We start from the raw sequence: 25,394 nt of genomic DNA, 5'->3' as shown, positions 1-25,394 counted from the left end.
TATTAGAAGAGAGGTTGTGTTTGCCCAGGGCCACAATCAGCTAACTGCACCCATGTATCCACCTTCCCGCTCTGGGCACCCCCTTCTCTGCTTGTCAATCTAGCAGCAACAGCAGCATCTCCTGGCATTTGGCTCTGCCCTCAGGCTTGCAGTCACCCGTATAAGTAACTTAAAAGGGAAAGGATGTGGGGAGGGGAGGTGTTTGGAGCAAGAAAAACCTGTTGGGTGAGTATGGGGACTGACAGCAAGCCAAGGGGCCCTGAAGCAAGCAATACTTGAGAAGGGGCAAAGTAAAAGGAGTGGGTGGGCAAGGTCTTTTCAGCCTAGCTACTCCCCCACCCTTCAAAGAGGGACTCAGGTTTCAACAGAGAGCTGAGCTTCCAGGAGACTGTTGTCCAGGAATGTGCTGGAGACAGATGGCTGCCACTGGGGAGGGGGGATAGTGGTCAGCCTGGGTCTCCCACAGGGTTTCTACGAGGCAGGGTGGTGCATGCAGCTGCACCAGTGCCAAGGAAGACACCTGCACCCCCCCAGCCCTGTGCAGCGCCTCCTCCCCAGAGCAGCTGTGCAACCCTGGCAGCCCTTTCCTGCCAGCTCCCTCAGGAGAGGTTTAACAAGGACAAAAACACAGTTGCAACTGTTAAAAAAGGCAGGCCTCCTAGGGAGGTCGAGCGAGAAGGCAGGGGAAGCAAAACTAAGTTTGTGAAGATGCAGTCAGGGATGGTCTGGGAAGAGATCATGAGAAGGCTATAGAACGTGGGTAGGCAAACCAGTGGCGTAGCGTGGGGGGTGCAGGGGGGGCCGGCCGCACCGGGCGCAACATCTGGGGGTTAGGGTTAGGGGGCGCAAATCCACGGGTTAGGGGGCACAAATTACTTGCCTTGCCCCGGGTGCTGACAACCCACGCTACGCCACTGAGGCAAACTAAGGCCCGGGGGCCGGATCCGGACCAATCGCCTTTTAAATCCGGTGTGCGGCCGATCCAGAAATCAGTGTGTTTTTACATGAGTAGAATGCAGTTGGATGCAGAGAGAGTGAGGATGAGAGAGGTAGGTGGGAAAAACTGATTAGAGGGTCAGCCCCTCATAGCTGGGGCTGATGGGAGTTGTAGACCAAAACATCTGGACAGACATAGGCTGGTGGGTTTGTTTTTCTCCTGGATACATTTTACTTTCAGGTTCAGGGTAGGCTCTGGTGCCCCGTGACATCCCTGAGCAACTCTTGATGCTCTCCCATCACACACCCCAGGCAGGCTCAGAGAAAACACCCATGTTTAAAAAAGAAAATGCTTTATTAAAACTTTACACCCTGATTGTCCAACCCTTTAGCTTAACACCAAGTCTATTTCGTACCTAAAAGTAGGAAAGAACTGACCTAGGAGCACTTAGGAGATGCTTATTTAAAAAAAAAAAAAAGCAGCCAGGAGTTTCTAAGAGGACTGCTGGCACTTTGGGGGCTGAGCCAATGGGGAGCAGGTGCCCCATCTGATCGCAGGAGTCTGGGCAGGGCTGCTCCACTACAACACACACACAGCTACTACATCCCCATGCACCACACCTGCCCCATCCCACAGTCCTTCCATGCATCTCGTACGGAGGCACCAAATGAATATGGGTGGAACACACATCAGCTCCAGCAGCGAGACCTGGGCATCTTCTGACACACGCCCTCTCTTGGAACCAGGGTACAGAATGCAGACCTCCCTGAATGCTGACAGGTTCCTTGGCAAGGGATGACGCTTTCATCAAGAGGCACTCAGAGGCAGGTAACGTACAGCATCGCTCATCTGGCCAGAAAGCCTTCGCAGGCACATTCATGAAGGCAGCCTGTGAGTTCAGAGGAAGCCAGACACTCTGCCAGGAAGCTGCTGGGTCCTTCTCAGGGCTTCAGGTGTTGCCACCAGGGACCCAAGGAGGAGATGCAGTGTGTTTGGCATTCGGACAGGAGTCGGTGCAACGCAAGGGAGGTTTTGCTGGGAAAGAGGAGCATGTGGTTCTTGCAGAGATCCCCAACGGCAGGGGTGAGAGCCAACCACAACCACCCAGTCTCTGGGCTGCAAAAGTCCACCCATGGCTCTTAGTCGTCGACGCCCCCACCGTACATGTCTGCCAGCTTCTTGAAGCGGCTGCCCCAGTCGTTCAAGTAATCGTAATCCTGGTCCCGGTCAGAGCTGGAGGAGTTGAGGGAACTGAGGGAGCCGGCCTCGGAGCCACTGCCCTCGTAATCAAACACCAGCAGGGAGTCATAGGGGGGCGCCGTGGGGTCCGTGTCTGCCGCCTTCAGGTTCTGCAGGAGCAAGGGGAGATGCTGCCTTTAGAGATGTAATAGTTTTATACATGTTTTCAGTATATTCTAAATAACTTTGGAATGTGATTCTTAATAATAATAGTTTCAGCTGTATAGAACAGCCAGTTATCTCTCTAAGGGTGAAGAGGAATTTCACATTTTACACCAGAGCTAAGAACCAACTGTGCAGGAAAACTTCTTCTCAAACTGCAGTTCTCTTAAGAAATAAACATTGCAATCTGGTAGAATGGATAGTTATTTCTGGATGAACAAACATTCATGTGAGAGATGTGGGGTGTAAAATCAGTATGTAAAATCAGCCTTAGTCGTCTGTGGATTGCAGAGTCTCCAGCAGCACAGCTGGGAAACCAAAAAAAGCTGCTGCCCGTCAATTTCGATGGTACCAAACTGAAAGGACAGACTTCTAGAAACTATTTAGGGGTTGAAGAACAGTATGAAAAGACAAACTAATTAATAATAATAACAACAACAACAACAACAACAACAGCAATAATAATAATTTTATTATTTATACCCCCCCCCCCCATCTGGCTGGGTTTCCCCAGACATGCACACTCAAGCTTTAGCCATTTGCTTGCCTTGTGCAACAGGGGTGGCAAACCTGTGGCTCTCCCTACAACTCGCCATCCTTGACCACTGGCCATACTGGCTGGAGGTGCTGGGAGCCGGAGCCCAACAACATCGGGATGTGAAGCAGATTGCCGACCGGCGTTCCCTTTCAGCACCCTCCTCCTCCAACCTTACCTCATGGATGAAGTTGCCAATTTCATCTGGGTTTGCAGGGCGCGGGCGGTACTGTGGAGCTGGCAGAAGGGTGGGCAGGACATCGTTCCTGAGGACGACTTCTGGACGAGCATCCAGGCCCCTGTGGAGCTGGCTGAGGTCATAGTCCTTTCAGAGGAAGGGGGGGAAGAGGAGAGAGAAAAGATGATGCAGAGGCTCTGCAGCTTGAAAACTGCAGAATACAACAGGGCAAGGAAGCTGCATCCCCTTCCTTGCCATTTAGATGTTGATGGTAGGCAACTGGAGGTACTGGAACAAAATGGGGAAGACACTTGGAGAGGATGAAGACCAGGTCACAACACCACCTGACCCATTGTGGGCTGTAGAGGATAGACATCTGTACAGGATGGAACATGTTATTCAGCAAAAGACCGTGCTTATCTCTGGGAGGAGAGTCTTCTGGGGGCATTGCATGTATTGAGAATACTATAGTCCCATCAGACATTTGCAACACAGCACATCCTTTACAGAAGACACCTCCTCAATTGCCTCATGTCCCTTTTAATTGGATAGAGCCAAAGGAGCACCCACCTGGTCTTCCTCGCCACCTCCCTCTTCACCATAATAGAAAATGTTGTCCCGGGTATCTTCCTCTGGGAGCAGCAAAGGCTCCTTCACCACTTTCCTCCTTCGCACAAAGAGGAGCAGCAGCAGCAGGATAACTGGGAGAGAAACAGAGACTCAGCACAGCATCTTAGCAGGTGCTTCTGCACCCATGTCAGAGGAGCAAGCCTTTCCCTGTCTGGTGCCCCCTCCTGGTGTTTTGGACCAGAACTCCCATCAGTCCCAGTCAGCATGGCTATATGAAGCTGGAGCTGATGGGAGTTGAGTCCAAAAGAGAGGGCAATAGGTTTTGGAAGGGTGAACTGAGATTCTACTGGAAGCAGGCGTCTCTGCCTCCCAAAGGCTCCACAGGCGAATTGTGCCTCTGGGGCTAGCCAGAAGGTGCTTCCCAGGCCCCTGTGGGACAGTGTAAGAAGGCACCTCTCTTTATGGGGCAGGGGATCAGCTCAGAGATCAGCAACTGCCCAGAGGACTCCTAAGGAAGGAGACTGAGGGAACACTTCACAAGGGAGCATGTTCGAAAAAGGATGAGATGCTGCCAGCTTGGCAGGCAAGGAGTGACATAACTGGGCTCCTAAGCCCCACAGGGGTGCCTCAGAAAAAATGGTCAAGGGAGCTGTGGACTCAAAAAGGTTGAAAACCTCTGGTATAAGGAGTTGCCCACCATGGTTTCACTCCCCCACTCTGCCCACAGAGACAGAAGGACAGTGATCTGCACACTTACTCAGCACAGCCAAAATGGCTCCCAGGATGGCTAAGATGATGGGAGCCTCAATGCCAGTCCCCTGCGGACCCGGGCACCCTTCTGTATGCCCCTCACAATCACAGACAGTTGCCGTGAGGACCGTCAGCCGCTCCATGTTCTGGTTGTCAAAGAGTTGGAGGTAAACTTTGTATGTCTCTTGCTTCAAGGGCTGTAACAGTGTCAGGGTTGCAATTTCTCCTGCAAAAGGAACAACCAGAGCATAAGCGCAATGAAACAGGAACAGAGTCGGCTCATTGGGCATGGATTATGGCCACCGAAAGAAGCATTCCGTTAACACTCAGCTAATGAATTCTCTTCAGCTGCACCTGCTGAAAAGGAATGACGGCCATACACAGTGTAGGACCTTACCCAGGCAGACTGTCTTAGAAAAAGGATTTCCAAGCATGTGCAGACAGGGGAGCTCACCCCAGCCAGGGCAACTGGCTTCCCTGGGATATTCCCAAAGGGAACAGGGAATAACCATCTCTGGCTGACTAAGACCTTGTGGGGAAAGTGGGGAGGAGAGAAGGGAGAACTAAGAAGAGAGAGTCACTTGGGCATTGCTGCCAAAGGAGAGAAGATTCCTGTTCCAGCACAGACCATGGACAGCTATTCTGGAAGGGCACCCCATTTCCTCCCCACTGCTCACCCCACCTTTGTTGTCCATCTCGACAGCCCAATTTTCTTCCGAGTTGTGGAGAAGCTCTGCACGGAACGGGGAGGTGTTGGGGGGAAGGTCCTTGTCCAGGATGCGCAACATTTGGGGCACTGGCTTGCTGTTGCAGACGATGATCTCCCGCCGGTCGGGTTCGGGGCCATTGTCGTTCACATCTAGCAGGGTCAACAGGAGGGTGCCCGTCCCAGTTGCTGGAGGGGTCCCTGTTTGGAGCAGGATGGAAAGAAGGTGGCTTTAGAAACAGAGATGAATGAGGAAGAGGCAGGGCTATAGTCTGGCCCAGACTCACTTGCCACACCTTCCCAGACACAATTCTGCAGAGAATGCCAGGAGCCCGGCATTCAAATTATGTCCACAGGTTTCAGAGCTTTTCTAATGGATATGGTCAGAGATAGGCCTTAATAAAGGCTGGCAGTGTCCCCTTACAGTCCAGCATGCAAATGATGGAGCTTCTGGACCCTCTCTCATGGCTTCCTGCTCCCAAGAGTTGCTCTTTGCAAAAACAAAACAGAACCAAGCATAAAGGAGTCCAGAATCTTACCAATTACAAACAGCAAGTTCAGAACGCACAGAATGAGGACATGTGCAAAACATTCAGGTTTGTGCCAACTATCTGCATTAATGTAATTTATTCTGAGGATCTGTGTTGTGTATGATTTCTTGAAGTAAAACATGCTTAAGTATGTCAAGTCAAATAGGCTTTTTATTTAAGATTGATGCTCAAACTGCCACAGCTTATATATTCCATTTGCTTTGGCTTTTGAAGAGCATTAAACCCTCTTCAAAATGCATGCAATGTTGAGAAGAGCATGCTTAATTCAGCATTAATCTGCACAATGTGGCTTATTAGCCTACTTCTTTTTTTTAAGCACAGAATGTGAGACTTTTGCATAGTAAGAGTTGTGGCTGTGGTGCTGTGTGTATCATCCCCAAGTGAGTCCTTGCAACACTGTTCTTCTCAAGAAAAGCAGAAAGTGGGGTGGGGTGGGGAAGGGGCAAGAGGTGTCCCGGGTAATATGTGAATGAACATTTTCCTCCTCTTCCCCATTGCCATCCACTGTGGCCTGTGGCTGCATCTCACTCCCATCCTCGTCAGCCAGCAGGAGGCTGTCCGGGACCCCTGATTTGTGTCTTCAGAAGGCCTGGGTTGCACCCGCCTCTGCCCTTGTCTCCACTTCCTAAACAGATAAACAGCCAAGGTCTGGGATGTGGTTTCTCGTGACAGGCTGTGAGGAGGCTGCAGCTCCATAGCCACGTGCCCCTCACATGGGAAGCTCCCAGGCGGCTGATGCACAGGCCAACAAAGAGTCCTTTGATTCCCTCCCCCCACAAGAGATGGTGACCCAGGGCAGGGGACTCGTCCCTCCTACCACACAGAGCTTACCATCATCCTCCGCCAGCACAATGGCCATGTAGGTGTCGTTCTTGACAAAGTGGGACTCCCGGTCCAGGCTGCTCTTGGCTGTGATGATGCCGTTTTCCGGGTGGATGGCCAGCCAGTCAGCCGGGTCATTCCCCATAGAGTACCTGGCAGGAGAGAACATGTTTAAATCCCAAGGGACCACAAAAGGAGGAATGTGTCTTATAAGGCATGCCAGCAAGAAAGCACCTGAGAATTTCAGCTTTGGGGCTAATTCACACACACTGTTTGCTACAGTAATGTTAGGATGGGTCCTGTTTCGGGATGCAGGTGGAAGACTTAGCATGCCAGAAAAGCTGGCTCAAGTTTCTCCTCCTCCCTGATCTCCCAGTTTTTCTGTGCGCACAAGGATCTTAACCATCTAAAATATATACCTCCCTTGTTTTTTTAGAACAATGCATCACAAATGAGCCACATAGAAAAGGGTTGTGGGGCAGCGTACTTGCATTTTGGAAGCGCTGCTTTCTGCCCCATCCCCAGCGGGAAAGGTAAACAATCCCTACCCCTCGAGACACACATCTTTCAAGATGCAATTTATCCTACTTTCAATCTTTTCCCTGGATCAGGCCAACATCATGCCTTTGACTTCAGCACAATAAACTTGCTGCATTGAACTCAAAAGCAGATAAAATGCAGCCTCATTTGACCAGCTGCTATTGATCCAGGGAGCCTGCAGGCCTGCTCTGAAACTCAAGACTGACTTCTCCTTACATTCTGCGGCACTTGCACATTTCTCAACACCAACCTGAGCTGGTCCATTAAGAGCTATCACTTTACCTTCCCTGCATTTCCTGCCCTCCCTTTCAAGCACCCAGGGCTCCATTTATTAAGACGGAGCCACTGAGCATTGATGGACACCCCGTTCTTGGAAGATGGAAATGTTTAGAAGCAACAAAGCCCAGCCTGATGTGGCTTTTGCTATCGGCGACCAGCCCCATTGATCTCCACCCACCTCTCATCAAGCCATTAAGCCAATGCTGCCTGCCTGTTAACACTATTCACCCCACTAGGTTCAACTCCTGGCCACCAGCAACAGAAATGCTTACCTGATTTTCTGGGATTGCATCTTATCTGGGTCCTGTGCCGTGTATGCAGTGACTTTCTGCCCTATTGGGATGTCCTCTGAAACCTCTGCCTTGTGGATGGGAGGCGCAAAGACTGGGGCCTCATTCACATCCTTCACGTTGATTATCACAGTAGCTGTGGAGGTTGGGAGCTTCACCACAAAAGGGGCCTGGTTGGTGACGGCTACCTGCAGCAGGTACTGTTTCTTTGCTTCAAAGTCCAAGCCCTAAAAACAAGGAAAAGACCAGACATGTGGAACTGGCATTTGCTGGGGCTGAAGCAGGAGAGGAGTGGCAAAGCCAGGGAGGGCAACTGCAGCAACCACTGTTGTGAACTAGAGCCAAGGGCATTTGCCTCCCTCTCCCTGTGTGTCTCTTGGACTAGGCAAACTACCTTACTGCAACAGCAGTCTTTGCCAACCACCAGATGTTTTGCACAGCTGGGCTACAGCATTGCTGCTATTGCTCCTTCAGCATCCTAACAGGTTCCTAAGTCCTCATGTTTGATTAAATGCACAGATCTACTGAAGACTTGCAATGAATCAGGAGGTGATTCTTCAACTCAACTCCCAGATCCATCTTTACGTCCACCTGACATTTTATTATTAGTCCCATAGCCCCAAAAGCCACTCCCCCGAAATTAAGAAAATGCAAATATATAAAAACTAGCTCTCCATCATGAAACTGCTGTTTTCCAACTAGAAAGCGGGTTGATGTTTTTGTTAATGCTAGCCCTACTCTACTGACTGCTTTCTCTTTTGTGCTAGCATGGGAAATGGCAGCTTTACAAGTGTCACAAAAATTTATTCCACATTTACAAGGCATTCATCTTTTAAAGTGTTCTCTGGAACTCCCTGCCCATTGATATCCAACAGGCACCTCATATTGGACTGTTTCTGACACCTGTTAAAACCTTTTCCACATAGGGAAGCTTATCTAGGCATGCTGTTTTATTATGTATTTTTTTAATGTTGATATTATCTATATTCTGATTTTATAATGTGTACTGTTTTTAAAGCCTGCTTTTATTCCCCCACCCTACCCATAAATATTTTGTACAACTCTTTGCCAACTGCTTAAATGATACTTTGCTGATTAAGCAGCACAAAAAATTTGCTAAATAAAACAGGTGTACAAGTACACACATTCCAGCACCTACTTTAGCAGTTTTCAAGATGCCTTCATTGGTCTCTGGATCAGTGGAGATGGTGAAGGAATTCCCCTCATTGCCTTGCACAATGTTGTACTCTGCAAGCCATGCTGGGGAGCCGACCGCATCCTTGTCAGTCACAGCCAGCCTCACGACCTCCAGCCCTGCTTCGTTCTCTGGTACTTCTGCAGAGTACTAGGAGAAGTGGAACCACCCAGTTAGCTGCACAGATAGGGAAATGCTCCTCTCTGCTTGCAAGGCACAGCCCCATCATGCATGCACTACACAACCCAGCCACCCACCAGTCCCCAACCCCTTCAGCTTAGTATGCAAACTCTTAGTGGCCTTGTCAGCAGCAGTCCTCAGTCTGCTGGAATTATTTGTGCAGCCAGGGGTGCGCCTATCCTGTTGGGGCTTTGGGATGAAATTTCTGACCCACATAAGCCAAGGGCCATTTTACAACCAGGAAGATCTAAAACAATGGGCAGTTGTCTACAAAACAGTTACAAAACCCTAAGCATTTAGAGGAGCTGCTGCATTGTCTGATCCCTTGAGACACCCCAATGTCATGTGCATCTCCCCTCCAAAGAATGCAGGATTGCTACCGTTGGCTCCTTGAACTCCGGTGCGTTGTCATTTACATCTGCAACTTCTATCACGGCCACTGCGGTGCCAGTTAACCCATCGCCGTCCAAGTCTGCTGCTTGCAGCGTCAGTGTGTATTCGCTCACTCTCTGGAAGAGGCAAGTATTGTGGTTGGTATTAGTGACGGATTGACAAAGGCTCCATTTGAGTAAAAGCGACTCTTCCTTCATTCTGTAGCCTGTGGAAAAAGTACGCCACCCACTGCAGGCATTCTCACACACGCAAACCAGGTCTAGAGCCTTGAAACCACACCTCCTGCCCGGATTTGTGTCTAATCTGGGAATAGCAAAGCAGACCTCCCTGGGCCCCCCTAGGCCTACAAGTCATCTGAAGATGAATTCATGTCCAGGATCCTGCAGCTCTCCAAAGAGGAAGGACTCCTGAGGTTTGAGAAGAGGGTTAGAGCTAAAACTCTTCTCTGCTCCAGCGGTACTTACTTCAGAACAGAAAGACAGCCCTAAAATGGAAAGGCCCATCTACTCCAGCATCCTGTCCTTACAGTGGCCAATCAGATGCCTCTTCTGGGAAGCCCACTGGGAGGACATGAGCAAAACAGCACTCTGTCCCCACTTCAAAAACCAGTTGCAGGGAATCACAAGAAATACTGCCATATCACAAGAACACAGCCCTCCAGGAATTTGTCCATTCCAAATTGTTGGCCACCGCTACCTCTTATGGCAGCAGATCCCAGAGTTTAGCTATTCACTGTACTTACTGCGATACTGCCTTTCCCCCCAGACAGCCAAGGCCCATTACCCACTCCACCAGTTATATGGCTCCCCGCCCCCCGTGCTGGCCTTTTACCTCTCGGTCCAGGCCGCTGGCAATCACACTGATGGCCCCTGTTGCCTTGTTGATGGCAAACATCTGCTTGTGGGGCACCTCAGGAACCTGGTTCAAAATGGAGTAGGCAATGACGCCGTTGAGTTGTGTTATGCCATCGTCTGCATCAGTAGCGGTGACCTGCATCACGGAGGTGCCTGGTTTTGTGCCAAAGGGGATGGCAGAGGAGGAGGGAGAAGAAGGGGTGGGGCGGGGAAGGAGAGAGTGAATGTAATGCCCAGCATATGAAGCAGCAGCCTTAAAGACAAACAAAATCTGTCTATTGAGCCCATGACTGTTTCCGCTTGAAACTGGGATTCCTTGCACCTGCAACACAGGTGCTCTGCTCCTGCTGCTATAGCCCTCCCATAGCTTGCACCATCGTTCACCAACCTGGTGCCCTCTAGGCATTTTGGATTACAACTCCTAAAATGCCAAAAGCTTAAAAGGGTTTGAGCCAATCGTAGTGCCCCCTTTCTCCGGGGCAGGATATTTTGTTTCAAGGGCTTCCTAGTCTGGACAGTGTCATTGGCTGGAGTAAGAAATTAGTTTTCAATAACCAATTTAAGAAGAAGAGTTTAGATTTGATATCCCGCCTTTCACTCCCCTTCAGGAGTCTCAAAGCGGCTAACATTCTCCTTTCCCTTCCTCCCCCACAACAAGCACTCTGTGAGGTGAGTGGTGCTGAAAGACTTCAAAGAAGTGTGACTAGCCCAAGGTCACCCAGCAGCTGCATGTGGAGGAGCGGAGACGCAAACCTGGTTCCCGAGATTACGAGACTACCGCTCTTAACCACCCACTACACCACACTGGCTCTCATCTAATCTGCTACTGTGCTAGATTGAGAGATTCAGAAGCACATGGCAAGGCTTGATTATATTTTAGAAAACAAAAGAGCAGGTGGCATTTTGAACACCTTAGGAAAGTTTTCTGTTATTTGATTGCCTCCAGATGTGGGTGGACTATAACTCCCATTAGCCACAGCAGGCTTGATCAATGGTTAGGAGTGATGTCAGCTGTGGTCCAATAATTTCTGGATGGAAACAAGTTGGGTAAGTAGAATGAGGATACCTCTTTTCAAATCTGACACCACCACACACTTGCATAATCAACCACTAAAGTATATGTAAATCTCCACTTCAGCCATAAGCATCCAATGAAAATGGTCAAACCCGTCCACTGTATCATCAAGGCTTAGTTTTGGAAATATAATCTGCTGCCAAAATGAATAAGCCAACACAATTAATAAATTTGCAAAGTGGATGTTGGATTTATCTATCAAGAGGGGGACTTTTTCTTCTTTATTGAAATAAGCGTTGTTATAGTTCCCAGTTAGAAACTATATGTGTGGTGGTGCCGGATTTTGCTTTATTTTTATTTTTAATTTAATTTTAAAAGCATGGGGAAGTCCATCCACTGTTGCAGCCAGATAGCAAATAGGAGAAGACAGATAAGCCATGCCAGGGGAGCTTAAGTTCGAGCAACCACAAGCAAAATCCTACTGTTTCTTATTTATTAAACCTATCCTGCCGTGCCCTTCATCCCAAAGGAGATCAGGGTGGAAAATGCACAAGCGATAAAATACCTACAAACAATCCCATTACAGATGCAGGCTGGCATGTGCATAACCAGCCCAGAGGGGCCCCCTTTTACACCCCCCCACCCACATGATGCCATTTGCTCCCTCTTCCAACCCTTCCCCCTCCTTACCAGGTGTCACCCCTTCCAAGACAGACCCTCTGAAGACCTCCTGGGTAAACTCAGGCCTGTTGTCATTTTGGTCTGTGACTTTGACGACGATATCCATGGGCTCTTCCACAGGCTTGCCGTTCTCAGACACAGCATGGGATAAAAGCTGCAGGGAGACGGAAAGCCACATTAAAGCACTTCTGTGGCCTGGAAGTTTCCTTCCTCTGCTTCTAATCTGATGGGAGGAACATCCTTCCAGCCTAAACGCCTGCAGACAGACTTAAACCCAACAGGGGGCCTGGTTTATTTATTTATTACATTTATATCCCACTTTTTCCTCCAAGGAGCTCAAGGTGGCGTATATGGTTCTTCCTTCCCCTGCCATCTCACTTACTCCCCACAACAATCCTGTGAGGTAGGTTAGGGTGAGAGGCAGTGACTGCCCTGAGGTCACTCAGTGTGCTTCATGGCCGAATGGGGATTTGAACCCTGGTCCCCTGGGTGCTAGTTCAAAGAGTTCCCTTACATGGTACTTGTCAATCTTCTCCCTGTCCAGCGGCTGAGTCACTTTCATCCAGCCTGTCTCTTTCTCAATGATGAAGACTCCTTCAGGAGGGCTATCCGCACCCTGACCGGTGATGCTGTAGAAGATCTTGGTTTCTTTGTCCCGGTTGGATTTGATCTGAGGCAGGGAGAGAAAGATAGGAGATGCTGCAGAAAGCACTGGATGCTCACTTTCTGTAAAGGGCTGCTGGTTCGGGAAGACTGAGCATCCTTCGCTATCCGAAAAGCTCAGCCACCTGCAGCCTCAAGCAACATATTATAAAAGGGGGCATTAAGCACAGATACCCTGGGAATGAATCCATATGCCCTTGGCAAGGCCCACAGACACCCCCATCACCACAGGAATCTGCCATACCTGAACAAGGTTCTTAGGAAACGGGCCCCTTTCATTTTCAGGAACGGATATGGGAGGGATAACCCAGTCCCTCTTCTGCCTCTTCAGGCCAGGCTTTGCCGGGGAGAAATACAGCACTTCTGCTTGGCTGGCAAGCTCAAACTCCTCCTGTAAGAAGGGACCAAGAGTTTTAGAGACCTCTGCAACAGTAGCTGCCTTCCCAAACCAGGTGCTGCTCTCCAGGTGTGGGTGGACTGCCATCAACTCCAGCAGCTGGGAGCCCACAGGTTGGGGAAGGCTGAGCAAAAAAGAAGAAGAGTAAGAGGAGGTATTCTGGTGCCTTGACTGCACCCATATCCTATCCAACTATCAACAAGAAGGCAGGTGGCAGGTCCGTTAGCACTGCAGGCTGCAAGGCCAGAAGTGGGGAGGTCGCTGTCAATTGCTTTGAGAACAGCTGACAGCAGCCCCCGCCAGTAGCAGCTGGCCCAGTTAAGCCTACTGGCAGCTTCAGAATAGAGAATTCTATATACAGTGATACCTCAGGTTAAGTACTTAATTCGTTCCAGAGGTCTGTACTTAACCTGAAACTGTTCTTAAGCTGAAGCACCACTTTAGCTAATGGGGTCTCCTGCTGCTGCCGTGCCGCCAGAGCACAATTTCTGTTCTCATCCTGAAGCAAAGTTCTTAACCTGAAGCATATGTAACCTGAGGTACCACTGTACAATTCTAACCCTCCATGGAAAGCCAAATGTCCTCCTCTGGAGAGCGAGTACCCATCGAAATTCTCTGCAAAAACCCAGAAAAGGAGCCAGTTTTGAAAACACCAAAAAAGAAGCTCCCAAGAGCAACAGAATTAGAAGCTAGAGCAAATGAAGGCTGTGGGGAAATCCAGAGTTATTTCTGTAGCAGGAAGAGTTTCCCTCCTTGTGGCAAACGGAGCCCCTCCTCAGAGAGGTGCATTCCACCTGCAGAGGTACAGTCTTGCCCTATTAGCATAGTTTCCACCACAGCAGCCATTCTCAAAGGACAAAGGTTGCCATGGTGCCTGCCACCTGCTCTCCCCCGAGGCCCCTGCCAGCTGCTTTGCACACTACCTTTGGAGAAGGAGGGCCTTTGTTCCGCACCAGCACAGTCACCAAGGCAGAGGAGGATCTGGTACCCGTGGAATCCCAGGCATGCACAGCGAAGGTTGTCTCCTGCCCATGGAGCTGCGTTTGGCGCTGCACCAGGACCGTCCCATTGGGCAGCACCCGGAAGTTGGCATCCTCTGTTGTGTACGAGGCCAGCTTCCATCCCTGGCAGTCTGCAAACTGGACTGGGGGGTTGGGGAGGGAGGGAGGGAGAGGGAGAAGGAAAAGAGGCTGCGTCAGCCTGGATCCTAGCCTAGCAGGAAAAAGCTCCACTCAATAACATTAAGAATTAAATCTTACCCCTAGAGGAGAGGTATTTTGGCCCTGACTGATCCTCCAGGCCAGCTGCAGCTCACAGTCCAAGTTATTTAGATCCCCCCTGAGCATCAGCAACCCTTATCAGGGCCAGCCAAACTTTGACCTGTCTCGGCACATGTGCAAACAAGTTTCCTAATTGAGGGAGCAAGAGTTTGGAGGAGGAGAGTTGGAATGTGCTGCTGATAAGCCATCGCCCAGGAAGCCAAGCACTGAAAGATCTCAACTGCATTCAAGAGAGCGTCCTGCAAATGGATGGGAGGGGTCTTGTTTGCCCTTTAATGGATTGGCACTCTGAGAACCTTGAATTGCTTGCACAGCCCATGCAGAGCAAGGGGGTGTTTGAGCAGCACCGGCCAGAGCAACAGCAGCAGCAGCAGTAGGAGAAATCCAGGCTTAGTCCAGACTGATTAGAGCACTCTGCTCTGCTGATGTAGCAAGCAGCCAAGCCCTCTGTGCGTGCCAGAACAGATCCCACTGACTGGCCTTGGAAGCAGAAGCCCACCACGGCTTAAACAAAATATGCCGGGGCTCCCCTCTTGCACAGGACTGAACCCACACCCAGTCACAAAGTGGGCCGCTTGTCATCATCAAATTATCTGGATTTTCCCAATGCAAACAACAAAGCGTCCACTTTGCTCCCAGTCCTGGCCTCATATTTCAGCTGCAGCTCATAAGATGGAGACCCCACCATGTCCCCCAAATAATAATGGTCAGGGAGTGATAGCAGCAGCATTTGCATCAGTATAGACAAGTTGAGAAGCCCGATTGTCCAGCCAACAGGAGAACAAAATATATTTTGCACCAGATGTAAGAAATAGAAATTGGGTAGCTATTAGGGAGGCTCTAGTGTGTATAACTGCATGTACATGCACACGCCTGGACAAACAGTATTCCAACGTCTTGGTGCAGGGGTGGAGAACCTCAGGCCAGGGCCAATGTGGCCCACCAGGCCTCTGTCTGGCCCTCAGAACTGTCCTCAGGTCACTGCCCCTGCTTTGTAACCTCCTTGAATATTTTTGCCTGGCTGACAAAACTCTGACCGTGAATGCCTTGGGTATGGGATGTAAGATAGAGGTGTGCAAAAACCAGCCCACTGTAAAATTTTCATTAATTACTCTGCCGGCATTTACCACTGGCCCTGCCCACCTCTGGCATGTGGCCCTCTGAAGGTTGCCCAGAAGGGAATTTGGCTCCCTGGCTAAAAAGGGCTTTGCATCCTGTACTTAAGACAAGAATATTGAAGCATTTTGAATTCCGGGGAGGTCAGATCCAAACAAAGACAACATAGGTTTTGGGAAATAGTAGAACCCCATAAACAACAAGTCAAAATCCCCACCCCACCAGGATGCCACTACTATGTCTCCCACTTTGCTTCAAATGTTGAGGGGGACAAGGTGAGGCAGTGCACACACCTCAAACATTAGTTTGCCTCTCCCCATATTCTTGTTTCCAGCCAACTAGCAAAGCCTCCGAACACATTAATTCTTATGTCATCAGTGCAGGCATCCGCAACACACCCTAAATCAACTGCAGCAGCAGAAGCAGCAGCTAGGGCTTTGGCTCTGGATTCTGGGAAAATATGCCCTTCCCACCAGGAAATTGTGTGGCAGTATTAGATGCATGATGCACTTCCTGAGACTTCCCATAAAAGCCCAAACTAGTTTCACTGCCTCTTTATAGCCCCTGCTTTCAATCATGTGGCTTATGAGTCAGTCATAGGAAGGGATAAGTATTTGAGCTTGTTGCAGAGAAGTTCCTCTATGCCCTTTCAGGGATGAGCTTCACTGCCCACTCTAGACCAGCCTTTGGCAGCCTGGTGCCCCCCAGATGCTGTGGACTATGACTCCCATCCGTGCTGGTTGGGGCTGATGGGAGCTGTAGTCCAAACCATCTGGAGGGCACCAGGTTGACGAAGGCTACATTAGACCCTTCTCTTGTTCCTTTCTCATTGTTTAAACTAGACACCCAAGATCCACCAACTGAAGTCAAATAGTCCAGAGATGGTGCCCTTTCTCCAGATATTGTTGGACCCCATCTCTCATCAGCCCTGACCGTTGGTCATGCTGGCTGGAGCTGACGGAAGCTCGACAACATCTCCAGAACCACAGCAGGTTCCCCCTTCTGGGGGGACCAGTGGGGTAGGCAAACAGATTTAAACGTAAATGGCACTTTTCCTGAGTGCATATGCTCAGCCCAGGAATGTGTTTTCAGTCCCTTAACTGAGTCTCAAGCTTTTTCCACACAAAAACCAACTCCTGTCTTCCCTCCTCATTTCCACCTGCTCCCTCAAGACAGCCTAATTTAGAAAGAGGCTTTTAGTTGCTGCTGTTGTACCATTTGGAAGAAGCAAGAGCACTTTGCCAATGTACGGCAAGTGACCCCAGAGATCTACTAATAGATCCAGCGTCTGCCTACTCCTGTATTATGGAACCTGGATGAAGACTATCAAAGGAGATGGGCAGGCTGGTTTCCTTCTCATGCTGTCCCAGGGTATGGGCTGAAGCTGCAGAGGAACATAGGTAGCAGCTTCCTTACATGTCAAATCAACAGTCCATCTAGCTCAGGATTGTCTACACCAGGCACCCCCAACCTGTGGCCCTCTGGATGTTTTGGCCTACAACTCCCATGATCTCTAGCTAAAAGGACCAGTGGTCAGGGATGATGGTAATTGTAGTCCAAAACATCTGGAGGGCCAAAGGTTGGGGATGCCTGGTCTACACCAACTGGCAGCAGCTCTCCACCATTTCAGGCAGGAGTTTATCACAATTCTACCTGGACTTGCTGCTGGGGGTTGAGCCAGAGACCTTCCGCATGCAAGGCAGGTTCTTGACCACAGAGGCCACCACCTTGCTGAAGCTAAGCAGAGCCTGGATGCGAAGCCTGTGGATACAGCTTTTAGTTTCACGAGGAAAGGCAAGCAGGATATAAACACAGTCGTACCTTGGATCTTGAACGCCTTGTGACTCGAACGTTTTGGCTCCTGAACGCTGCAAACCCAGAAGTGTTCCGGTTTGCGAACGTTTTTTGGAAGCTGAACACCCGACACGACTTCCAATTGAGTGCAGGAAGCTCCTGCAGCCAATCAGAAGCCGCACCTTGGTTTTCAAACGTTTTTGAAAGTCGAATGCACTTCCGGAATGGATTCCGTTCAAAAACCAAGGTATGACTGTATAAGGAAACAAAACAAAATGCCAAGCAGGAGATGGGCTGTGGAACAAAGTGATTCCTTTAAAGGAGTCCCAAGGGACTTTGCGGCTACAGGCTAGAATGCCCAGCCCATGCTTCACCATACCCCACGAAAGGAATAGCACAGATTGCGTATGTACAGGATAAAATGCCTAGTTGAAGGAGGAAATGTCAGCTCCACTTGATTCACACTTCTGATGAAGTTGGCCCGTGGAAGCTTACGAACCTCTTACCCTCTGTATACAGGGAGAGCCAAAAATGAAAGCACCAAATGCACCAGATTTGACCTTATTTATTCTTCGTTTATTAATTAAATTTATATCTCAAGCTTCTTCCCAAAGGTGCTCAGAAAAGAACTCAACTTACAAAAGAGGAAAATCTTCAGTAGGTGCAGAAGAGACAACAGGGACTTTGCCAGTCTATTATTCAAGGGGAAAGGATTCCAGAGGGCAGGTGCCACAACACTAAAGGCCCAATTCCTACATTCTGTGGAATGGACTTCCTAAGAAGATGGTATCTGCAAAAGGTATCTGCAGCATGCAGTGATTGGTTGGTTGTATAAAGGCTGAGACAATCTAAAGAAGTGGGTCCTGACCCATAGAAACTGATGCCACAATAAGCCTGCTAAGTCTTCAAGGTGCCACACATTTTGTTGTGTTGCAGGGAAACTACTAGAGAAACTACAACAGTCTTCTCCAACCTGGTCCTTTCCAGCTCCTTAGAACTATGACACAGGCATGCTGGCTGGGGCTGAGGGAAACTGCAGCCCCCAAAACATCTGGAGGGTACAAGAGGGGCTTGAACAGCTCTAGAATGACTCTGAGATCAAGAGAATCCCTGATGACAATTAGTGATAGTATTATACAAGTGACTTTTTGCAACTAAGCTTATCTGACTGTTGTTGACAAGCCCTGTTGAGAGACCGTGAAAAGCCTGCAGTAATTAGCAGACACCATTAACAACTGTGAGGCTCTGAAGAGCAGAAGGGCTCATGAGTCATGCCCCATCAGTGAGAGTATCTAAAGCCACAACTGAAATGAGACCCTAAATGAAACAATTCCTTTCTTTATTGAACTAGAGAAAGTCATTAATATTCCAAGAGAGCTTTCAAACCACTGATGGCAACAGCCAGGACTGGCCCTACTGTTAGGCAGAGGGAAACAGTCATCTCAGGTGGCAAATGCTGAGGGGTGCAGAGCGGGCAGAGCTGTGTGCTCGATGAGGTTGCCACTACATTGCCTTGGCTAGCCTCCTGCCTTCAACTGCAGTAATATAATAATAATTTATTATTTATATGCCACCCATCTGACATGGTTGCCCCAGCCAATCTGAGCAGGTCAGTAGAGAACGTGGCCCCATTGCTCTTGCTGAAGAAAGATTCAAGTCTCCATCTGGTTGGTTCCGGCACCTGGAATGAGAGGAGGCACCATCTTGTCCTTTGACTCAGGCAGCAAACTGTTTTGGGGCCAGCGCCGGAGGCAACACTGCACAAAACACAAGAGAACCCACAGAGCCGCGCAATGATGCCATCAGCAACTGCGTGTGAAACCCATGAACAGAAATATCAAGTTCCAGAACGGTAGCAGCTGTGTGTCAAGCCTGCTGCAGCAAAAAGAAGTAGTGTTGTGGCACCTTAGTCACTTATGGCAGAAGTGCTTGAGGATCAGAATTCAATAAATCAAATGCAAAATGTGCATGACAGCACATCCATGCATCTGACCAAGCAGACTTTCCTCCATGCAAACCAATGCCATAACAAGCCTGGAAACACAAATACCATCTATTACTCAACAGTCTGAAGGCCTCCAGGTCCTTGCATGTTTTATAAACAGCAACTGAACTTGAGTCAGCAAACTGGACATTTGAATGAGATGTACTGAGCTATATGTGTAAAGATAGATGGATGTATGATGGTTCTTGTATTGTCAACATGAGCCGCCTTTTTTGTTTGCTGTTGTTCCCCCCTTAACCCCCTTCCACTTTTTCTTTTATCTTCATTAATAAATTTGCACACACCAAAAAAATTGTATGCCATAGCAAATTTGCTTATCTTTTAAAAGTACCTCAGGACATCGAAATCACGCTGTACTGGTCCTAAAATGCAGAGCAAAGACCCATTGCCAACAGTGACATTCAGGACTATGAGTTACATTCAGCTAAGTCCTACTCAGAGGAGACCAAGTGAAATCAATGAGCCTGCCTAAGTTGCTTGCATCCACTAACTTCAAAGGGTCCACTCAGAGTAGGACTAGTGTGGAATACCAGTGGGTAATTCCCACTGCAGTTCCTCCTCCCAGCACGGAGATTTGTGGCTGCAGAGATGCGCCTGCTTAGCCGCGACCTCTCTGGAACAAGCACCGGCATTTATGCTGGGAAAGTACAGACTCTTCCGACTCTGTGCGCATCAGGCATGGAAAGGTTTGGAGGTCAAAGCCATCTCAGTCCATCTCTGAGCTCTCATCACTTAGTGGAATCTGACGCGCCCCAAAGCCATTAGCAGAGACCCCTCCGTATGCCATTACTGGAAATAGCTTCCTTCTTCCCTTCCCCAAGAGGCTTTGGCAGCAGCAGAGGAGAGCAAGTGGGTTGCCATGCCTCCTTCCACAAGCAAGGCAGCTCCTAATGGTCACGCGCGCATGCAGGGCTGGAATCAAAAGGTCTGCTGGGGCCTCTTAAGAGCGCACAGCAGGGGCTGAAGAGGCAGGCAGGGCCCCATCACATCCTGCAACCTACCCCTGAAGCCTTAACTCAGCCTTTGAGTCAGTGCAGTCACTGGAGCAGTTAATCCCCGGCCAGCCACACCTCAACAAGAACGAAGGAGTTAGCAATTAACCTCTTATATTTCACTCGGCTCTGGACTGGGGCTCCAACTCCAGCCCTCCATTGAGTGGGCAGCAGGGGCAGAAGCTTGTTCTGCCTCTGAGGGACAGAGGCACAGGAAGCCCTTGGTGCTGCTGCTGAGCCCAACAGGAGAAAGAAGAGATGGCACAGGGGCTGCTCCTGTGCCCACATGGGGAAGCAGTTTTCGGCCCACTTCACAGCAGGTAACAGGGGAACAAGCTTACAGTGCAGCCCTGCCCCCCACCATGACCTCCCCCTTTCTCCAGCATGCATGGAATTCGCTCCCCCCTCTCTCCCTCTGCGCTCTTATCTCAAGGCCCCTCCATTATGGAGGTCAAGCTGTGCAAAGAGGTGAGGAGAGCTGCAGCTACAGCAGATTAAACTCTCCTTCAGCAACTCAGTAAACACCAGGCAAATTCTGGAAGGGGCAGGGAATACAGCCAGGAACCCACCAAGGAGGACAAGGCTGAACAGAGCCACCTTCGAAGGAAGGTTTGCAACAGAAAGCAAATCGGCATAACAGCTTTGATAAAACGGGGGGGGGGGCGGCGGAGAGATGCTACAGTAATTTCAGCTAATCCACTCACAACTGCCAAAGTGTTCTGATGAGTTTTTGTCAGGTATCAGTTTACCTTGGCCCTTGACATCATACACACACATTCCAGGACCAACTTGGTAGTTCGTTTAAAAGTCTTTACTGAATACTGAATTGCTGTAACCCACCCTGGTAGCCTACGGTGAAGGAGCAGGTAAGATATCATCACCATCACCAGTATACAAAAGAAGACTTTAAGAGTTCAAAAGCATAAAGAGGAATCTGTTTGTAGCAGAAACATACAGATTGCACAGCAGCTACACTGACCGGCCAGGAAGTCTTGCTACTGAGTCTCAAATATACATGCTGCAATTATTTAGTTGAAATTAAAATGTACTCTGCACATGAACAAAAGCTCTAATTACTTTGTATGCATCATAGCCAAGCCCTGGCTTTAAGTTACACCTTGGGCATGGATAAGGAGGTATTCCTGCCCTATATGACTGGAAGTTGCACTCTGGAGAGTAACAGACACTTTCAGGAGCTGTAAACTTCCTCCTCCTCCTCCAAGATCCAGAGGCTACCATGAGCAACAAACAATGAAATCATAATGCTATACAACTTGGACCATCTCCCTGGGGTAGCAGAGAAACAGAGGCCAATCTATAGAGATTAAGTCAGCCAGGATTTCCTCGTGGTGCTCTAGCCCTGAGCTGGCACATACCGGTAATCTGGCAAATCGAGAATTCCCCACCATACAGAGGGGAAATCAGATGAAAGTTTTGTGAACTCGAAACTGGGGCTACAGAGCCTCCCACCAAACTATGCAGGGAGCCCAGGTTCTGACCTAAAGGACACAAACATTTGCATTGCAAGGCCTTTTAATTGGCTTTGGGTGCCAGCCAGCAAACTGTGTGCAGGTTGGATTAGGCCACGGCTGGGTGGACAGGTCACTTTCGAACACTGGAAGGTCTTGCTGAGCGAGGACGGCCAGCTCCAGTGTGCCAGTACTCTTTCACCGCTCATGCCACCGTCTTTCATTCCCAACCCCAAGGCAGGTGGAAGGAATTCTGTTTGGGGAGGCGGAGGCAGGGAGAGCTGGTTGCTTGCAGCAGAAGGGGCAGTTTCGGTCTCTGGGAGAGCTAAGTCACTGGCACAGAGAGAGTTAAACGGATTCCTGCTCCTGGCAGGGGTGACCGAGAAAAGGAGACAGACCAGCCTCTGTTCCATGCACAATGTCCCTGTTTCACAAAACAACTAGACACACATTTGCTGGCAATTAGGATGCCATGCCGAACAGCTAGGCCAGCCTGCCTGCCCCCCCCCCCCCATCAACATCATCTGGAGCAGCAGACCTCAAGAAAGATGGAGGAGGATGGAGAGAACTTCAATGGCATCATGCAGCAGGTGCCTGGGGGGGTCTATCACGAAATTTAGGTAGCACCCACCTTCAGGAAAGAACACAACATTCTCATCCATCAGTGGGTGGAACAGAGGAAGCCGTAATGTGGGACATCAGCCAAGCCCAGTTCTGTTGGCCCAAAGGCTGCAAAGGCCCATCTGCTCCTTGTTACAGGAATTCAAGTGGGGCTCAGGGAGATCAGCCTTGAGGGCACAACAACCTCCTCTGGGAAAGCTGCCAGAGAAGCAGGAATGGTGCAGTGATGACTGGGGAATCCTGGGTTCAAATCCCCATTCAGCTGCCAAGCTCATTAGGTGAGCTTGGACTTTTCACTCTCTCAATCAACCTAGCCAATCAACCTCACAGAGGTGTTGAGAGGATAAAATGGGGAGCAAGTGGCCAGGACAACTTATTTGGAGGAAGACAGGATAATTACAATATCAGTAACTATTATTAACGATAGCAATGTGTGAAGAGTAATGTTAAGCCTCAGTCCCTATAGAATCAAATTCTATCTTGTCCCACTGTAAGCTTATACCAAGAGGCAAAACTTGGCTGAAGCTTATTCAGGCAATGGATTAGGTGGTGCCTATGGAAACAGTAAAACAGTAAAACAATTTAACTGTAGCATGATGGAGCTTCGTTTCATTTACAATTCTTCAGAAAACCAAATAACAGTTCCAAAGATCTATACTGATTTGTGGATCATGTAATAATGTGTTCTATAGATGTATAAGTTGTGGGTATGAGAATACAAGTTTTCATAATGTATTGGGGGTGGAATCCCTGGGGAAATAAACAATTGATTTTTTTAAAAAATTAATGTCATTATTATTTTTGCTGCGTGCAAACAACATTGGGGATTTCTCCCAAAGATGTCAAAATTGCAAACCCTTTGGGCCAACTTCCACCAAAGCACCTCCAACTTTTTTGAGGTTAAGTGGCAGCAGGGGGGGGTGCATTTCATGAGCAACCTTTGGGGGCCTTAAGCACAGAAGGAAGAAAAAGATGGGACTAGAGAGAGAAAGTTGGGCAAATGAGAGAGATTATGCTATTGCCAAAGCAACCAATTCATGGTTATGCTGGGATCTGAATTGCAAAAGGGCAAGACAAGGAAGGGGGCGTTATGAGAAGATGGGCTAGGTAATGAGGGTCGCAAGAGTTATGGGAATCAACCCACAACAACTGAAGTTCCTTTATTGCCTTGCCAGGAATTCCATTCCTTTGAGTTGGTCATTTCCAAGCCACACCTTGTGGAAAACCAACTCATCACCGACCCCCTCCGACAGCACAGCTTCACAAGCACCTGGCGGGGGAGGGGAGAGCACATGGCTGCGCAGGAATAAGCCCTACCCCGCCCCCCAGGCCCAACCAGGTGCCCATCAAGGGCCATCAACCCAGGATTATCATGCAGAACGGCTGGGGACAAAGCATCTCACCAGGAGTAAGCAGGAAGGAAGCAGGACCCCCCCCCCCAATTCCAGGACACCTCCAACAGTACTGCCGCGCCAGGCGGAGCGCGGCCACCTCAAGGGCCAGAGGCCAAGGGCGAGTGACGCTTGCCAACCCCACTCGTAGCTCTCGGAAACGGCGGGGTCGGAGAGGCAGTGGTCAGCCCGCAGTCCAGTTTGCAAGAGTCGGAAAAAAGACTAATCCCGTGGATTAGAAAAGCGGCGCCCGGGGCTGCAGGAGGAGCCCGTCGCAGCCGTCGAAGGCGCCTCTCCTGCCCTGTCGCAATCTTCAAACCGGAGCCCTCGAGGCGCTCTGCCGAGATGGATCTCACCCCCGCCCCACCCCATAAACTATACTACGAGAAATCGAAATAAACACCAACACAACAAAGTCCGAGGAAGAGCAGAAGAAGGGACAGCCAAAAAAAGACGCGAGCGCGCCCAGACGCAACGGAGAGGGGCTCACTTCAGACAAATACTCGAAATCGTGCAATCGCCTCTCCTGGCCCAGCACGTAAAGCCCCCAGTCCTCTTCCAGGTCCGGAAAAGTCATCAGACGGTATCCCCTTCTCCCCCCGCGCGCCGCCGCCTTCTCACCTTGGCCCAAAACGTGTCCCCGGGGCAGGTCTCCATCCGGCACCTCGAAGGTGAACACTTTGGAGGTGAAGCCAGCGGAGCAAAGCTGCGTCGGGTCCGCTAGCAGAGTCCCCACCTGAGGGGCAAACGGAGGGACAGTCAGGCACCTGAAGCCTCAGGGAAGCGGGAAAGGGAAACGTGACCCTGTGCCCCCCCCCCCGTCGAGGAACAACATCTCGCCCAAGGCACTGATGCGCCCCTCCGCTCTCCTTCCCCGGGATCTGCTGTTTACCGACACCGTCCATCGGGGAGCCGCTTAGTTAGGTACTCACCTCGAGGAGGAGAAACAAGAGGGGCCGCAGGCAGCTCCGCCGGAGCCCCATCGCCGCGACGAGAAGCGAAAGCGCCGCCGTCGGCAAAGAGAAACCTCGTCGGAGCTCCGGGCGCGTCCCGCGTTGCGTCGCCTGGAGCTGCCTGGGCTGAAGGAGGCCCCCTCGCGTCGCCCGCCTGCTTCGCCTGCTACTACCACTGCGGGGCTCCGCCCGCTCTGCCCGGCGCCTTTAAAGCCGCCGCGCCAGGTGAGGCTCCGCGGGCGGGGCTCCCGCTGCCACCGCCCCGGCCCCTCCCCGCTCGCCCGGGTCTTGCAAAGGCGGGCAGGGGGCGAGACCACCGGCTCCATCGCTGCAAGGGGAGGGGGCGGACCTCTCTCTCTCTCAACACACACACCTGAAACTTGGAGTCGACGGCTGTGTTTCGGTTACGCGGGCGGGGGGCGCTTTTCTGGCAGGGGGAGCCTCCCTCTTGATTCAGCACCCGCTTCCAAATTGCTTTCACCTCCCTACATCGCTAAACGGGATTTTAGCTTTCTGCATTTTTAACGAGGGTTCAGCTGGAGGCTGCATTTTTCAAAATAAAAAGTACCCAAAGAAGGAAATAAAACTTTCACAGTGACATCCTCAAAAAGGGATTGTCCAAATCTTTCTTTGGTTTCTCGCTCCCACTTTTGAGCCCCACACCTTTGTGTCCCCCCCCCCGTTGTTTCAACTCTCCATGGGGCTCGATCCTGGCCATGCCTTCATCAAGGCCACGTGGCTTCTCCCGCTAGGAACCTCGGACCCCAAGGCATGAGCTCTCCAAGGTTGTGGGAGCTAAGATTTGCAAGGGCCTGGATGTAGAGCACCAGTGGAGG

The 25,394-nt window shown here is 50.1% G+C and overlaps 1 protein-coding gene across 1 annotated transcript; it reads right to left on the bottom strand.

Moving 5' to 3' along the window:
• Nucleotides 1–1,272: 1,272 nt before the first annotated feature.
• Nucleotides 1,273–24,821, bottom strand: LOC310682983 (B-cadherin-like). Its single transcript, XM_083452325.1, has 16 exons — nucleotides 24,538–24,821; nucleotides 24,227–24,341; nucleotides 13,861–14,081; nucleotides 12,785–12,931; nucleotides 12,392–12,547; nucleotides 11,887–12,031; nucleotides 10,159–10,334; nucleotides 9,315–9,443; nucleotides 8,719–8,904; nucleotides 7,542–7,786; nucleotides 6,460–6,602; nucleotides 5,054–5,278; nucleotides 4,379–4,597; nucleotides 3,622–3,752; nucleotides 3,052–3,198; nucleotides 1,273–2,286 (listed from the first exon to the last, which is right to left on the bottom strand). The coding sequence occupies exons 1-16, from the start codon at nucleotides 24,586–24,588 to the stop codon at nucleotides 2,077–2,079; spliced, it is 2,646 nt and encodes an 881-aa protein (XP_083308451.1). The 5' UTR covers nucleotides 24,589–24,821; the 3' UTR covers nucleotides 1,273–2,076.
• Nucleotides 24,822–25,394: the final 573 nt, after the last annotated feature.

The sequence above is a fragment of the Podarcis tiliguerta genome (assembly GCF_965153285.1).
Source record: "Podarcis tiliguerta genome assembly, chromosome: 8".
NCBI classification, from domain to species: Eukaryota; Metazoa; Chordata; class Lepidosauria; order Squamata; family Lacertidae; genus Podarcis; species Podarcis tiliguerta.
This window is presented reverse-complemented; position numbering and strand designations above follow the sequence as displayed.

Bases quoted from the DNA above. Each gene is read 5' to 3' on its own strand.
- LOC310682983 (XM_083452325.1), bottom strand. From the start codon at position 24,588: ATGGGGCTCCGGCGGAGCTGCCTGCGGCCCCTCTTGTTTCTCCTCCTC. The intron at 12,548-12,784 runs GTATGGCAGATT...TCCCTGCCTCAG, and splicing joins TTCCTAAGAACCTTGTTCAG to ATCAAATCCAACCGGGACAA. The intron at 7,787-8,718 runs GTAGGTGCTGGA...CCTTGTTTTTAG, and splicing joins GCATCTTGAAAACTGCTAAA to GGCTTGGACTTTGAAGCAAA.